Genomic DNA, 15,893 nt, shown 5'->3' on the forward strand with positions numbered 1-15,893 from the left:
AATTGGTTCTCATGAGGGTCCCTGGCCCCAGAAGAAAAGAACCACGGTGTACATCTAAGTTACAGTGTTTCTGCTTTATGCCAGCCCCTCACCCCATAAGCCGCCTACCCTGCCACCCCACTATCACCTTCTGAGTCACTCCTTCTGCCCCCACCCATCTCCCTGTGACCCTGCTTGCCCTCCACGACCCCACTGTTACCTTCTGTCCTAATACCTCTCCCTGCCCCTGCATGCCTTAACCTCTGCAACACCCCAACCTCAGCCCCATTGACTTTGGCCTCTGCCACTGCCCCCTGTGACTCCCCATGAACACCCACCCCCACCCACCTTCTTCCCTGGGACAGTGCCTTGCCTACCTGAGCCTGGCTGTCTTCACCAATGACCCGTGCATGTGGGAGAGAGAGGTTGAGGATGTGGGAGTGGCGGAGGAGAGGAGAGGGGGGAAAGCAGAAGAAGAAAGTGAAAGAAACTCTAGAGGAAACCACAGGGCCTGTGGGGAAGGAGGGGTCATTGCCATGGCAACCCTGGTTGTGGGGGAAGGGCAAGAGGTCTGAGAGCCGGTGGCTGAAGCCCACCCAGAGGAGGATGCCCTTCTCTCCAGTTGCTCCTCCTCCGACCCATCTGATGTTCACTGAACACCTGCTAGGAGACGGACCCTGCGGCTTCAGTCAGTCCCTTGCCGGTGGAGGAGACAGACCTGTGAACAGACGTCATGTCCAGTTCCTTCTCAAAACTCCCTGTGGTCAAGTGTGGGCCTCAGCCTCTTTTCCCTGCAGCCTCGTCCTTGCCTGGCTCCAGCTGCCATGCCTGTGCTCAGCTTTGCGCGGTTCGCCTCCTCCACCCACGTCCCGGGCCCCAGCACCGTTTGGCTCCTTGGCCCCCCAACTTCATTCTCTGAGCTGACCCTGTGCCTGTCTCTCCAACTTCCCAGCTGTCTGGTCCTTGAATTTTTCAAAGCCTCCCACCTCCATTACTTCTCATCCACCGATTCTCTCTCTTATCGAGCCCTTAGTAAGTGCCATGTTGTCCTCTAAGCAATTGATACGAATAATCTCATTTAATTCTCACAATAATGCTATGAGTTCCACTTGACAGATGAGAAAACAGCCACAGGGAGGGTAAGTAATTTACCTAGGGTCCCACTACTAGTAAGTGATAGAGCTAGGATTTGAACTTGGGCAGTTTGGCTCCAGAGCCCGTGTAGTTAAGCACACACTGTAAGACAGTGGGCACCAGGTTTTCAGAATGAACAACAGTCACTAATTTCCCCCTCCGACAGTACTTACTGCCTCCATATTTCTTCCTTCCTGTCATGTTCCTATATGAGGAAATAAAACATCAATTTGGGAGGCAGGCAGACCTGGATTTAAATCCAGACCATCTAGTTGCTAACTATGTGACCTCGGGCAAAATACTTTGTACTTCTAAGCCTCTACATCTGTAAAATTAGGGGGCTGGAGGGAGGTTAACACCTATGTCATGAGGTTGCTGCTGTGAGAATGAATTGTAACATTATGATACACCCAGTACAATAACAGGTGCTCAACTGATGAGCTTCCTTGCTTCCTTCTTCCAGATCCCTGTATCATCAACTCCCTTGGCCCAATTTCACCCTTATCTGCTCCACCTTCTCCTAGGTCAGTCACCCCCACCAGCCCCAAGTCTCCCCCACCCTGGGGCGTGTCACTTCCTCCTCTGCAGCCTCCCAGATCAGTACACAAAGGCTGCTGCTACCACCGGAGGGAGGAAGGGCTGCTCCGCACGCACCTGTGAGTACCAGGGCAGCAGCCCTCCTGCCTCCTCTCCTACCCGCCCAGGCCCCACCTGGTCCTAACCTCCTGGGAAGAGGGCTCTGACCTGAAGACACCCAGGGTTCAGCTGAGTCTTGAGAAAGGCTCTGAAGACCTCTCTGCATTCCCAAGGTCTCCTGTTCCCTCCTCCAGTCTCACAAGCCCTCCCTCCCCCCACCCATCCCTCTTGTGTTGGTTTCCCAAGAGTGGGACTGGAGAGAGAAAAAGGAGGTAGGGGATGCATGAGTGCTATCATTTGCTTGCCGGCTATGTGTTACGGATTATGACGAGGTAAGGTTCTCCCAATATTACTCCCCAGCTGCCATCCCTGCTGCTTGATGCCTTGTGCTCGGCTCAGGCCTCCTCCCAGTTGGTACCTTGGCCACAGATCCCACACTCCTGGAAGACTGTGGCTCAGCGGCTCAGTTCTGTCCCCTCCTTGTGACTCTGAGTGGGCAGCAGAGGGTTCCTCCTGACTTGGGAGATCTGGATGGGTTGGGGAGATGCTCTCTTTCTCAGCTGCTCAGAGGGCAGTGGGGTACATACTGGAGTCAGAATTAAGTCCAGGAAAATGGACAACCCCAGAGGGAGAGAAGCGAAGATAGAGGAAGGCCAGAAGGAAAGAGAAAGGGGATCAGATAGAGCCCATTGGGGCTGGTGGGGAGAAGGCACAACTTTCCATGAAGATGGTGCCCAGGTTGGAGGGGAGGAAAGCAGCAAACAAAGCGAGAGGCCTGGCCTGTGTCAGTCCCTGCTCTGCTGTAGTTCGCTAGGGGACCTTGGGCAAGTCACTCACCACTCTGGGATTCAGGTTTCCATCTGCAAAAAGAGGGGGTTGAAACAGAAGATTTTGCCATTCTACGGTTAGGATCAGAGTGGGAAAGGAAGTAAAACAAAGAACTGTGAAGAAGTGGAGAAGAGAAAATTAGCTGCGAGATGGAATCAGATTTCTGACTAGGAAGGGGAGACAGAGAAAGGGAGAGACAGATTAAGAGAAGCAGGTGGCAGGTCATGTATCCTGAGGAGGGGAGAAGGGGGGCTGGGGAGGGGAGTCCAAGGCCCCCCTTTAGGGGAGATGAGTGACTCCTTTGAGCCCTCTGGGACTGTCCTATCCTGGGGGACAGTGTGGCCCAGATCCCCACCTGTGAGAGATGAGTCAAAACTGGGCTCCGTGCTGCAGCATCCCCAGCCTCGCTGACCACAGGCGTGCCGAGACAACGAGGCTGAGGTTACGCTGAGGCTGAGCCCTGGGCTAGCCTCTCACAGGAGGGTGGAGGCTCTGTTAAATATATATCTACTACGCCTGAGGTTACAGGTGGTGGGAAGCAGGACGGGGGCGGTCAGCGACTTGGCACCACACCCCTTCGCCACACCCCGTGCAGATCATCTGGTACTGAGTCTCGGCCCAGGCTGAGAAGGATGCAGATGCTTCCCGACAAGGAGTTAGTTCAGATACACTGCTGATGGGGATGTGAACTGGCGCAGCCCTTCAGGAGGTCATGTCAGTTATGTTGGCACTACTCACCAGTATTACAAATGATACCTATTTATTAACCCTACAAATCCTCTTCCAGGGGTTTATCCTACAACATGCACACATGTGAAATGATAAATCCATGAATTTTCACTGCAGCGTTGTTTATAATAGTGAACAATTAGAAACAACCTAAATTCCCATTACAAGAGACTAAATACAACATGGCATATCCATGCAGTGGAAATCTATATAACTGTAAAAATGAACAAGGGAGTTCTTTATTTTCTTGGGTGGCAGGAACTCCAAGAAAACTAGTCTGACCAAGTAAGATGCAAAACTGGGTGTAAAGTATTCTAGCATTTGTTGAATTCTATTGTTTGATTCTATCACTTGAAGAGTATATATGTGTTCATGTTAGTTTGTATATACACTAAAAGTCTCTAGAAAGATTATAGGCAACAAAAGATAATAATAAATGATGGTTATTTATTTGAAGTTAAGTGTGGAAACTGGGATGGATGGGGGATAGGAGTGGGAGATTTATATCATCTTAACTTTTTGGTTTTTTAAATTGTGGTAAAATACACGTCAAATTTATAATTTTAACCATTTTAAGTGTACAGTTCAGGGGCATTAAGTACATTCACAGTGTTGTGCAACCATAACCGCTATCTAGTTCCAGAACTTTTTCTTCACTCCAAAAGGAAACTGCCCATTAAGCAGTCACTCCCCATCCTCCCCAACCCCTGGCAACCACTAAGCTACTTTCTGTTTCTATGGAGTTGTCTAGGTGGGCTATTTCATATCAATGGAGTTGTACAATATGTGGTTGTTCATGACTGGCTTTGTTCATTTAACATAATGTTTTCAAGGTTCATCAACGTTGTAGCATGTATCAGTACTTCATTCCTTTTTATGGCCAAATAATATTTCATTGTATGGATATACCACATTTTATTCATCCATTCATCAGGTGATGGGCATTTGGGTTGTTTCTACCTTTTAGCTACTGTGCATGGCACTGCGATGAACAGTATTGCACAAGTTTGTATTTGTTTAAACACCCGTTTTCAATTCTTTTAGGGATATCCTTAGGGGTGGAATTGTCAAGTGCTAGGGTGATTCTGTGTTTTAACTTCTTAAAGAATCACCAAACTGTCTTCCACAGTTTTTGTACCGTTTTACATTCCCACCAGCAATGTATGAAGGCTCCATTTTCTCCACGTCCTCATCAACACTTATTTTCTATTTTTTTTTTTTTGATTACAGCCATTCTAGTGGGTGTGAAGTGGTATCTTGTGGTTTTGATTTGCATTCCTCTGATGACTAATCGTGCTGAGCATCTTTTTATCTGTTGTTAGTCACTTGTCTATCTTCTTTAAAGAAACGTCCAAGTCCTTTGCACATTTTAAAACTGGGTTGTTTTTCTCTTTGTTGTTGTTAGAGTTCTTTAATATATTCTGGATACTTAACAGATACATGATTTGCAAATATTTTCTCCCATCCTGTGGCCTGTCTTATCACTCTCTTGATAGTGTTCTTTAATGCATAAAAGTTTTAAATTTTGATGAAGTCCAATTTATCTATTTTTTCCTTTGTTGCTTGTGCTTTTGATGTCATAGCTAAGAATCCATTGTCAAGTCCAAAATCATGATGATTTATCCCTATATTTTCTTCTAAGAGTTTCATAGTTTTAAGAACTTATACTTAGGTCTTTGGTCCATTTTCAGTTAATTTTTGTATATGTTGTGAGGTAGGAGTCCAACTTCATTCTTTTACATGTGGATATCCAGTCATCCCAGTACCATTTGTTGAAGATTATTCTTTCTGTATTGAATGGTTTGGCATCTTCGATGAAAATCAACTGACCGGGCTTCCCTGGTGGCGCAGTGGTTGAGAATCCGCCTGCCAATGCAGGGGACACGGGTTCGAGCCCTGGTCTGGGAGGATCCCACATGCCACGGAGCAACTAGGCCCGTGAGCCACAATTACTGAGCCTGCGCATCTGGAGCCTGTGCTCCGCTACAAGAGAGGCCACGATAGTGAGAGGCCCGCGCACCGCGATGAAGAGTGGCCCCCGCTTGCCACAACTAGAGAAAGCCCTCGCACAGAAACGAAGACCCAACACAGCCATAAATAAATAAATAAATAAATAAATAAATATTAAAAAAAAAAAATCTATTAATAAAAAAAAAAAAAAAAAAAAAAAAAAAAAAAAATCAACTGACCATAAGGGATGGATTTATTTCTGAACTCTCAATTCTGTTCCATTGATCTATTTGCCTATCCTTATGCCAATACCACACTGTCTTGATTACTGCGGCTCTGTAGTAAGTTTTGAAAGTGAGAAGTGTGAGTCCAACTTTGTTCTTCTTTTTCAAGATTATTTTGGCTATTCATGCAATTCCATGTGAATTTTAGGATCAGCTTTTCCATTTCTATAAAAACGGCCATTGGGATTTAACTTTTTGATTTTTGAAGCATGGTAATAAATTGCCTGTTCAAATTTTTAATCTAGATCCCCTTTGTGCAATGTACAGGAAAGAGAAATTTTTACCAAACCTGGCCTTCCTTCCTCCATTATCCCAGACCTTTAGACAGTTCTTCTTATGGTCTAATCTTTATTCCTCTTGCTACCATGTCAGTCAATTACAGCTGACTTTCCCTGCCTCTTTCACATACTCCCTCATCTGCTCCAGCTTTATTTCCTCTCATTCCTAATCCCTGACTTTCCCCCCTTATTTAGAGCCCCTGACCCTCTTCCTTTAGAATCCAAGGTTATGAAAGCTAGAAGGGCTGTCAGATTATTTTTTCAACTCCCTTACTTTACGGTTGTGGAAACTAAGGCTCAGAGAGAAAATCTGACTTGACACCAGCCAGTGAGTGACTGAGGCAGGACCAGACCTGGTCCGTTTCCTGTTTGGTTCTCTTTCCACTATGGCTTGGAATCTTGGTGAATAGACCTGTGTGCAGACCTTAGTGCCTCCAGGTCCACTCTCCAGACTCTTAGTTAGGCTATTTTGCCCACTCTGGCCTTATGAAGTCTGCATGCAGGAGGGCTGGGTCTTTTCCAAGGCTCCTACCCTAGCCTGGGATCTGCCCCTTCCTGCCATTTTGAAGTAACTGCTGAATCCACCGGGGGAAGTGAAACTATGGGGAGAGATAAAGAGTTGGGGTAGAGTTTTGAGAGGGACAACCACAGGCTAAGTTTAGAGGGCTGAGAGCTTGGGGGCCCTCGCTGAGGACCCACATGTCCCCCTTTATGTCCTATTACAGACCATGGTGGCTTTGTCAATGGTCCTTGTTTTCCTGCTGGCCCTGAGCAGAGGTGAAAGTGAACTGGACACCAAGATCTCATCCCCACAGGAGACCACAGAATGGCGGGCTCCTGGGCTGTCCCTACCAGGGTCCTGCCAGCCAGCTCCCTCCTGTCAAAAGTGCATCCTCTCACACCCGAGCTGTGCATGGTGCAAGCAACTGGTAAAGATGGGTCTGTGGCCTTTGAACCAAGTGTATGTGTGTGTACAGCCTGGATATACGAGTGTGATTGTGTGGGCACGTATGTGACTTTCTGGGTGCACACTGTAGTTCTGTGTGTGACTGAGTTTGTGCACATAGGACTCCTGTCTGATTGTACGTGTGTGTATGTGTGTGTGCATATACATGCACTCAAGTTTCCTGCGCATGTATGTTTATGTCTGTATCTGTGTATTTGTGTATATGTGGAGAAGACTTGTGACCATAAATTTGGAGGAAGCATGTTCCTGCTGGAACACATGCTTGTGTATAGGGAGAGGGATCTTTTGTGGGTGTACATGTGAGAAAGTGTATTTGTCAGCTTGGGCTGTCATAGCAAAATACCATAGACTAGGGGGCTTAAGCAACAGGAATTTATTTCTCACAGTTCTGGAGGATGTGAAATCCAAGATCAAGGTGGTAGCTGATTCAGTTCCTGGTGAGAACTCTCTTCCTGGCTTGCAGATGGGCTGTGGACAAGCTCTCTGGTGTCTCTTCTAATAGGGATCTAATCCCATCATAAGGGTTCTACCCTCATGACCTCATCTAACCCTAATTTCTTCTCAAAGGCCCCATCTCCAAATATCATCATGTTGGGGGTCAGTCCACTGCAGAAAGTATGTGATTGGGTCTCTGGATCTGTGTTGGGGGTGGGGCATGTTCCTAGGTATGTAGCAGCCTATGACTGGGAGGGTAGAAAGGAAGGAGCTGGAAGCCTGTGGGCTTTGGGGGAAAGGCTTGAGCTACCTAAGTGACAAGAAGGATGCTGGGGAGAGGGTGTCTCCCTGGCTGGTCAAACAAGACTGTTCTTTGTTTTTTTTAAATTTTGGGGGAAATTTTAATTAATTAATTAATATTTGGCCATGCCATGCGGCATGGCATGTGGGATCTTAGCTCCCCGACCAGGGATCAAACCAGCGCCACCCACCTCCATTGGAAGCAGGGAGTCTTGACCACCAGGGAAGTCCCAGGCTGTTCTTTTGTTTATGCCTTAAAGAGACAGGGCTCATGGTGTAGCAGAGCATGAGGGGTGCCTGAACTGGTGGGTGGGCAGAACTGTCTCTCTCACAGGAAGATGGAGAGTTAGATGAGATAAGAAATGAGGGCACACTCACTAGGAGGCAGAGCCACAAAACTGAGTGGGTCCAGGGGAAATGCACATAGTGAATCTGGGAGGCCGGGAGGGGGAAGACTCAGAGTCAGTGGGAGGCAGAGGCCAGAGGTGCCAGACAGGGACTCTTGGGACAGCTGGGTATGTCTGTCTCCTCCAATCCTCCGACCAGAGGCTGGCACCCGGGTCAGCTGAGAAGCCACTCTAACCATTTCCTTCCCCTGTGGCTTCCCAGCCAGTGCCAGGGGTACCAGACACATTGAGGGGGAGCGGGGGGTTCTCTCCTGTCCCTATCCTTCCCCTTCCCAGGGACTGTGGGTCTTAGTCTGACCCCCTTCCCATTTTGGCCTGAGCATTCAGGGGAGGTTGGACTAGGAGGTCAGGCTCCTCCTTTTTTGATGGCAGTGAGGTCCCTGAGATCTCAACAGGAAGTCTGTGGCACTGGGGGAGTGGAGAGGTAGGGTGTCTGGGGAAAGGGGGCATCCAGATAAGGGTAGGAGAAGGGGGGGTGCTGTAGGAAGTGGGCTCTGACAAGGAAGAAAGGACGGCGTTCAAGGGTAGCTGTGGAAGGGAGGGGAGGGAATCAGGGGGGCCCAGGGAGTTGCCTGACAGGGGAGGGCTTGGAAGTGGCCGGGATGCCAGGGTGGTTCTGGGAGCAGGGCTGAGGGGTCCAGGGGACTAGGGTCCCGACGCGCCTCCCCTTGCGGCACAGAACTTCACGGCGTCCGGGGAGGCAGAGGTGCGCCGCTGCGCCCTGCGAGAGGAGCTGCTGGCCCGGGGCTGCCCCCCGGGGGAGCTGGAGGAGCCCCGCGGCCGGCAGGAGGTGCTGCAGGACGAGCCGCTCAGCCAGGGCACCCGCGGCGAGGGGGCCACCCAGCTGGCACCGCAGCGGGTCCGGGTCACGCTGCGGCCGGGTGAGTTAGGGGGTGGTGGGCCGCCGGGCCCCGGGCTGGGCTGGGATTCCACAGCGCCCCACCAACCTCCCCACTACCTCCACCCCCAGGAGAGCCCCAGCAGCTCCGGGTCCGCTTCCTTCGAGCCGAGGGATACCCTGTGGACCTGTACTACCTTATGGACCTGAGCTACTCCATGAAGGACGACCTGGAGCGCGTGCGCCAGCTTGGGCACGCGCTGCTGGTGAGGTTGCAGGAAGTCACCCACTCCGTGCGCATTGGTGAGCCCAGCAGAGCCCTGCTCCGCACCTGCTGGCCCTCTGCCTCTAACCAACCGCCACCCTAGCTTCTGCCAATGTCTAGGACACACAAGGGCCCCACCTGCCCTCTCCCGTTTTTTTCTGTTTTTTTGAAGAAAGTAAAGCGAGGGTTTACTTAAGTGAAAGTATGCTCTCAACGGAAGAGCAGGGAGACTCAGGTGAGTAGCTGCCCTGAGTTTTTTTTGCCAGCCGGTTATGTGGGGCGTAGAAATGAAGGGGCAGAATATTCACTGTGCCCTCTCTCCGTGTTTAACGGACCTGGCCAGGCCACGGGTTCCTGACATCTCTCCCCAAAGACATCTATCTTCTAGGTCAGAGCTAGAGGGGGTTTAAGAGACTGTCCAGTAGGACCCCTCATTTTACTGGAAGGGTAACTGAGGCCTTGAGTTTGGAGAGACTGTGTTCAGACAGCTCCCAGGGTCAGACAGTGCCCTAGATGCACCCACCTGGACACTGCCCTGATGCCACTTCTCAGGCCCCGTGTCTCCTGGACAAGGTCTAAATGCCATTATCCCTGCTGTACATTCTGCACTCATCCCTCCCGTTCAAGATCCCCTCCTTCATCTTATGCTGCTGCTACACTGCACACCCGTGCATTCTTCCCCAGCTTTAACCAACCCCCTGCCTGCCCACCGCTGTGCCCTCCTCCTCATCTCCATCCTCCACTTCCCTGAACCTGTGCTCTCACCCCTTTGCCCCTGCTGGTTCCTGGGTCCCCGCCCTCTAGGAGCACCCTCTCCCATCACCTCCGCTATGACTGTCCCCCCACCACCACTTCCCAGGGACTCCCCTCCTGAGTCCTCAGCAGTGCCCCACCCCGCCCTGCATCCTGTTGCTGTCCAGTGACTTCTGGCACTGCCTTCATGACTCCTCCTCCCAGGCTTTGGTTCCTTCGTGGACAAAATGGTGCTGCCCTTCGTGAGCACAGTGCCCTCCAAGCTTCGCCACCCCTGCCCCACCCGGCTGGAGCGCTGCCAGCCGCCCTTCAGCTTTCACCATGTGCTATCCCTCACCGGGGATGCTAAGGCCTTCGAACGGGAGGTGGGACGCCAGAGCGTGTCCGGCAACCTGGACTCGCCTGAAGGTGGCTTTGATGCCATTCTGCAGGCTGCCCTCTGCCAGGTGAGGGGGTGGGGAGGGGCCCTGAGCCTGAAGGGCTGCTTGGGGCCCAAGATGGCCACCTATGGTTACGCAGTTCACAATTCTAGGGGGTGGTCTTCGTATTATAGTCCCTGTAGTTTGCATATCTATTTTGACAATTTGCTGGTGGATTGGAGTAAAATGTCTTGAGGAAGAGGTGTGTTTTCTTTTTTCTTTTTTTTTGATGTGGACCATTTTTAAAGTCTTTATTGAATTTGTTACAATATTGCTTCTGTTTTATGTTTCGGTTTTTTTGGCCGCGAGGCATGTGGGATCTTAGCTCCCCAACCAGGGATGGAACCTGCACCCCCTGCATTGGAAGGCGAAGTCTTAACCACTGGACCGCCAGGGAAGTCCCGAGGCGTGTTTTTCTAATTCACAGGAAGGCCTCCACTAGCAGCAACCCTGTTTGAGGGGCTGGGGAGAAGCAGGGAGCTGGAGACAAGGGGCTGGACAAACTGACCAGAACAAGGCTGGCCAAATCCTTGCTCCTAGAGCAGGCGGGGGTGGCTCAAGGGCCATCCATGCCCAAGTGCACAGCCTACCCACCATCCCACCCCAGGAGCAGATTGGCTGGAGAAATGTGTCCCGGCTACTGGTGTTCACTTCAGATGACACATTCCACACAGCTGGGGATGGCAAGTTGGGTGGCATTTTCATGCCCAGCGACGGGCACTGCCACTTGGACAGCAATGGCCTCTACAGTCGCAGCCCAGAGTTTGTGAGTTGCCACCCTCACCTGCCCCGCTCCATCAGAGCCACACCTCCTCTCCTCCCAGGAACCCACCCTCCAGCCTCACTGTCCTTACGGGTGATGACCACCCTGCCATCTTCCCCAGAAGTTCCTTCTCTCCATGTCCCCCCACTGCTCAGACAAACCCAAGTCACTCCACTCCCTGGCCCTTCCCTCCTTCTTGCCAAGCCTCCAGGGCTCTTCTAGCTGGTGGAACCCTGGATTTCCTGGGTTGAGGGCACCTTGCGTGTTGTGAGGGGGACTTGGGGCGCTCACCTTGTCCTGACTCCCTGCTCCAGGACTACCCCTCCGTGGGTCAGGTAGCCCAGGCCCTCTCTGCGGCAAACATCCAGCCCATCTTTGCTGTCACTGGTGCCACACTGCCTGTCTACCAGGTGAGAGTTGTCTGAATGCCAAACCCTCCCTCTCCCAGCCTTTCTCACTTCCCTCACAGGCCCATTCTCCTTCCCCCATATGCCCTCCTTCCAGACCCCCAGAAGCTTATTTCCCTAGAGCTGTGACCCACCATTTCCCTCAACTCCTCACGTTGCAGGAGCTGAGTAAGCTGATTCCCAAGTCCGCAGTGGGGGAGCTGAGTGAGGACTCCAGCAATGTGGTCCAGCTCATCATGGATGCTTATAATGTGAGGGGCCAGCGTGGGGGGAGGGGGAGGGTGGGCGCTGGGGAAAGGTGGAAAGGGACCCTCAGGTGGGGTGGCAGAACTAAAAGGGGACGATCACTTTTTGTGTAACACTCCACAGCTCCTACCTACAGTTTGCATGTGGCTGTCATTAACAGCTCATTCACTCAGTCAGTCTTGCATTCACAAATCTTAAGTGCCTGATTTGTGCAGAGCATGGAGCCCTGCTCTGGGCAAGGAAGGGAATTAACATTGATTGAGCTTTTATTTCATGCCAAGCACTGTCCTGAGTACACACACAGTTTGCTGTCTCACTTATCCCACTAAAACCCCTGCTTGGAAACTAGTGTTCCAATTTTATCGATGGGGATACAGACACAGGGAGGCTAAGTGACTTGCCCAAGGTCACAGAGATAACAGATGGAACGGCTGGCACTTGTCCCCCAGTCAGTCTGTACATAAAGAATGTGACATCTGGAGACTGCCTTCACTAAGCTTATAAATAATTCAGAGATATTCTTCACAGGAACCATAGAATTTTACAGGTAGAAGGAACCATAAAAATTTGTGTTTCTTGCGTTTAGGTCTTACCCCTGCAACTGGACTGTACCCTTCTTGATAACAGGGACCATGTTCTAAACCCATGGCCAGAAAATTTGAGACAATATCAAATTTCCCAGGACAAACTCAATTGAAAGCATCTGCCCTTTAGACCTTGTATGCACACCGGTTATGTGTCCTGATCTGGGGTTTGAAAAACATAGCCACTGCACGTTCACAGTGCTGGCCAGCCCCTGACCCCCGGCAGGCCTTTGCTGCAGCTGCACTGAAATGCTGTTTTAGAAGCCTCTGGATTCTGTGTTCTCACTCAAGGTTATCACAGGTCCTTCCTGCAGAAACTCCTCCTGACTGGGCAGAATGGAAGGAGTCCCCAGGTGGGCTGAGGGCAGGCTTCTGGCAGGATTTGGAACAGCTGGAGAGGGCATCAGGTGGAGTTGGAGTCCTGCCTTCACATGGTTCCTCTCTCTTTCTCCCTTTCCACAGAGTCTATCATCCACTGTGACCCTTGAACATGAACGCTCTCTACTCCCTCCCGGGGTCCGCATCTCTTACGATTCTCAGTGTGGGGGTCCTGAGAAGAGACAGCATGAGGCTGGTGACAGGGGCCAGTGCAACCACGTCCGAATCAACCAGACAGTGAGAAGGAAGGGCGTGGGGGTGGGAGTGGGAAATTGAGCAGGCAGGGATAGATGGAGGACAGGCCCAGGAAGCAAAGCAAAAAGCATGGGGTAGCCTTCCACCCATCCTTTCTGAGGAGCTTTAACGAGCAGCCTCCTCAAGAGTGTTTCTAAGAGATGGGTGTTAGCACGACCCTATCCCTTCGTTTACTACGAAGTAGGGTTCTGGATGACCAGTATGTTTGGTGTGTGTCCGTGCACATACAGGAGTGCATATGATCTTAGTTTGATTTCCGCCTGCCCCGTCCTCAGGTGAATTTTCTGGTTACTCTCCAAGCTACCCACTGCCTCCCAGAGCCCCATCTGCTGAGGTTCCGAGCCCGTGGCTTTTCAGAGGAGCTGACTGTGGAGTTGCACACACTGTGTGACTGTAACTGCAGTGACACCCAGCTCCAGGCTCCTCACTGCAGTGACGGCCAGGGGCACCTACAATGCGGGGTGTGCAGGTGAGGGCCTCCTGCTTCCCTTCACCTATATGGCTCCCCTGTATTCCTCCTCCCTTGCCTTCCCTCCTCCCACTGGCGTCTCTAGACGTCTTGTTCGTAGATATCCCAAGACTCCACCCTGATTTTCACCTCCTGAAGCTTCTCAGAAATGCCAAACCCTCCCCTCCACCAGAACTCCCCCCCACCCCCTCTATACACCTTGGTGCTCCATTATATTCTGGCCTCCTGTCAGCCGCTGGTGGCTCTCCAACTATCTTGAGATCTTGGGTTTAGAGGATTCTGGGAAAGGCAGGTCAAGGTATGACTCCCCTTTCCCTCCCCTGCCTTCCCCTCCCAGCTGTGTCCCTGGCCACCTGGGTCGGCTCTGTGAGTGCTCTGAGGCTGAGCTGTCCTCCCTGGATCTGGAATCTGGGTGTCGAGCCCCCAATGGCACAGGGCCCCTGTGCAATGGGAGGGGACGGTGCCAGTGTGGACGCTGCACCTGCAGCGGACAGAGCTCTGGACGTCTGTGTGAATGTGATGATGCCAGCTGTGAGCGACATGAGGGAATCCTCTGTGGAGGTACCTGGAGACTTTGGGGAGGACAGGGTCACAGTGGCTTCCCCAAGGGTGTTTAGGCTCCGGGAACTTCTCTGCACTAAGGGGAGGAATCAAAGATTCTGGTGTAGGGGTTGGAGGGTATCCGGCACACTTGAGAGGGAAGTGGATGCACAGGAACAGGTCAGCTCTAGGCAGCCTGTGGTGGCATGGGATATCCAATGCCTGTGGGGAGGATGGTTGTCACCCTGCGTGTGGCTCTGCCTCAGGCTTTGGCCGCTGCCAATGTGGAGTGTGTCACTGTCACGCCAATCGCACGGGCAGAGCATGCGAATGCAGCGGGGACACAGACAACTGTGTCAGTCCCGAGGGAGGGCTGTGCAATGGGCGTGGATACTGCACCTGCAACCGCTGCCAGTGCTTGGACGGCTATTACGGTGCCCTATGTGATCAGTGCTCAGGCTGCAAGACGCCATGCGAGAGACACAGGTGAGCCCTCAGGCCTTCCGCCTTGGGAACAGGGGCACAGGGCTCGTTGAGCCCCTCCCACCCACCTGCTCTTTCTGCATGTGGTTTGGGTGACATCTGTCCAGCTGGTAACTTCCTGGCACCCGCTGGACAGGGACTGCGCAGAGTGTGGCGCCTTTGGGACTGGTCCTCTGGCCATGAATTGCAGCCTGGCGTGTGCCCATGCCAACGTGACTCTGGCTTTGGCCCCTATTCTGGATGATGGCTGGTGCAAAGAGAGGACCCACGACAACCAGCTCTTCTTCTTCCTGGCAGAGGATGAAGCCAGAGGCAGGGTCATGCTGACAGTGAAACCCCCGGAAAGTAAGTGGGCAGGGATGCTGTGGACGTGCCAGATGGGGCCCTGGAAGTTTAATGGGTAGGGCCTCAGAACTCTGGAGGCAAAGACAATGGGAAATCAGGCTGGGGGTTGAAGCAGAGCTAATGAATCCAGGCAAAAGTGCAGGTGCTGGACCAAACAGACAAGGCTAAGGCCCTGAGCACTGGGATAACCTTGGACCCTGTGGAGGTTCCCTTTGTTTTCAATAACAGGCAGGCCTGGGGAGGCTGGATGAGGCTGGACACACTGTGGGTAACTGGTGATCAATTCCTAGGCCCCAGCCCCCAGAAGTCTCTTGTTTCTTTCCCATAGAGGGGGCAGACTACACCCAAATCATCGTGCTGGGCTGTGTGGGGGGCATCGTGGCAGTGGGACTGGGGTTGGTCCTGGCTTATCGGCTCTCGGTGGAAATCTACGACCGCCGAGAATACAGTCGTTTTGAAAAGGAGCAGCAGCAGCTCAAGTGGAAGCAGGTGAGGCTGCCGCCTACCCCACTGGGTGAGGTTTTCTTTGCTTCCCCTGGTTAGGGGGGCTTTGCTTTCTGCATCACCGTCTCACCCTCCACCCTGACTCGGTCTACTTAGCCGCCCCCCCGATGGCCTAGCCCTCCTCTGTGGGCTTACTCTGGTTCCTCTGCTAATTTCCATCAGCTCTTGGGGTCCTCCTGCTCAAGTTCTAGGCTGGCCTCTTAGGACTAGATAAAAGCGGAGTCCTGGGACTTTTCCTCATCATTTCCAACTTCTTTCCCCAGGACAACAATCCTCTCTACAAGAGCGCCATCACGACCACTGTCAACCCCTGCTTTCAAGAGGCGGAAAGCGCCCCTCTCTGAAGTGGGGAGGGACACTCACTGCAGGGCTCTTCTCTGGGATGGAGGGAATTGGGGCATGGGGTCTCTCAGTCAGCAGCTTGGCAGGGGGCTAATCCGCTGCTGAGTGGTCACCCATACTTCATTCTTAGAGTGACACCAGAGAGGACTACCTTCTGCTGCAACCTTGCTTCCCTACCTCAGAAGTGGGGGCTACCCCCCATGCATACAATAAAGAGTCTTACCTCAGAGCACACCTGTCAGTTTGCTTTACCCCAAGGCCAGAGCAGGTTGTAGAGCCTGGGCCTCAGGAAGGCTCTTGTGCATTCCTCCTCCTGCCGCCTGAGGGCAAGGAGAGGTTCTCAAACAAAGTGCAGAACAGACTGCACAGTACGGG

The 15,893-nt window shown here is 52.0% G+C and overlaps 1 protein-coding gene across 1 annotated transcript; it reads left to right on the top strand.

Moving 5' to 3' along the window:
* Positions 1-1,710: 1,710 nt before the first annotated feature.
* On the top strand, positions 1,711-15,832 carry ITGB7 (integrin subunit beta 7). The gene is made up of 15 exons (XM_007179427.2): positions 1,711-1,769; positions 6,544-6,747; positions 8,607-8,808; positions 8,898-9,068; positions 9,988-10,229; positions 10,810-10,968; positions 11,280-11,375; positions 11,534-11,623; positions 12,665-12,817; positions 13,111-13,304; positions 13,642-13,865; positions 14,111-14,330; positions 14,464-14,672; positions 15,001-15,161; positions 15,440-15,832. Exons 2-15 carry the CDS (start codon positions 6,547-6,549, stop codon positions 15,518-15,520), a joined length of 2,403 nt encoding a protein of 800 aa, XP_007179489.2. The 5' UTR covers positions 1,711-1,769; positions 6,544-6,546; the 3' UTR covers positions 15,521-15,832.
* The last annotated feature ends 61 nt before the right edge of the window (positions 15,833-15,893 follow it).

This window comes from Balaenoptera acutorostrata, chromosome 11 (genome assembly GCF_949987535.1).
Source record: "Balaenoptera acutorostrata chromosome 11, mBalAcu1.1, whole genome shotgun sequence".
NCBI classification, from domain to species: Eukaryota; Metazoa; Chordata; class Mammalia; order Artiodactyla; family Balaenopteridae; genus Balaenoptera; species Balaenoptera acutorostrata.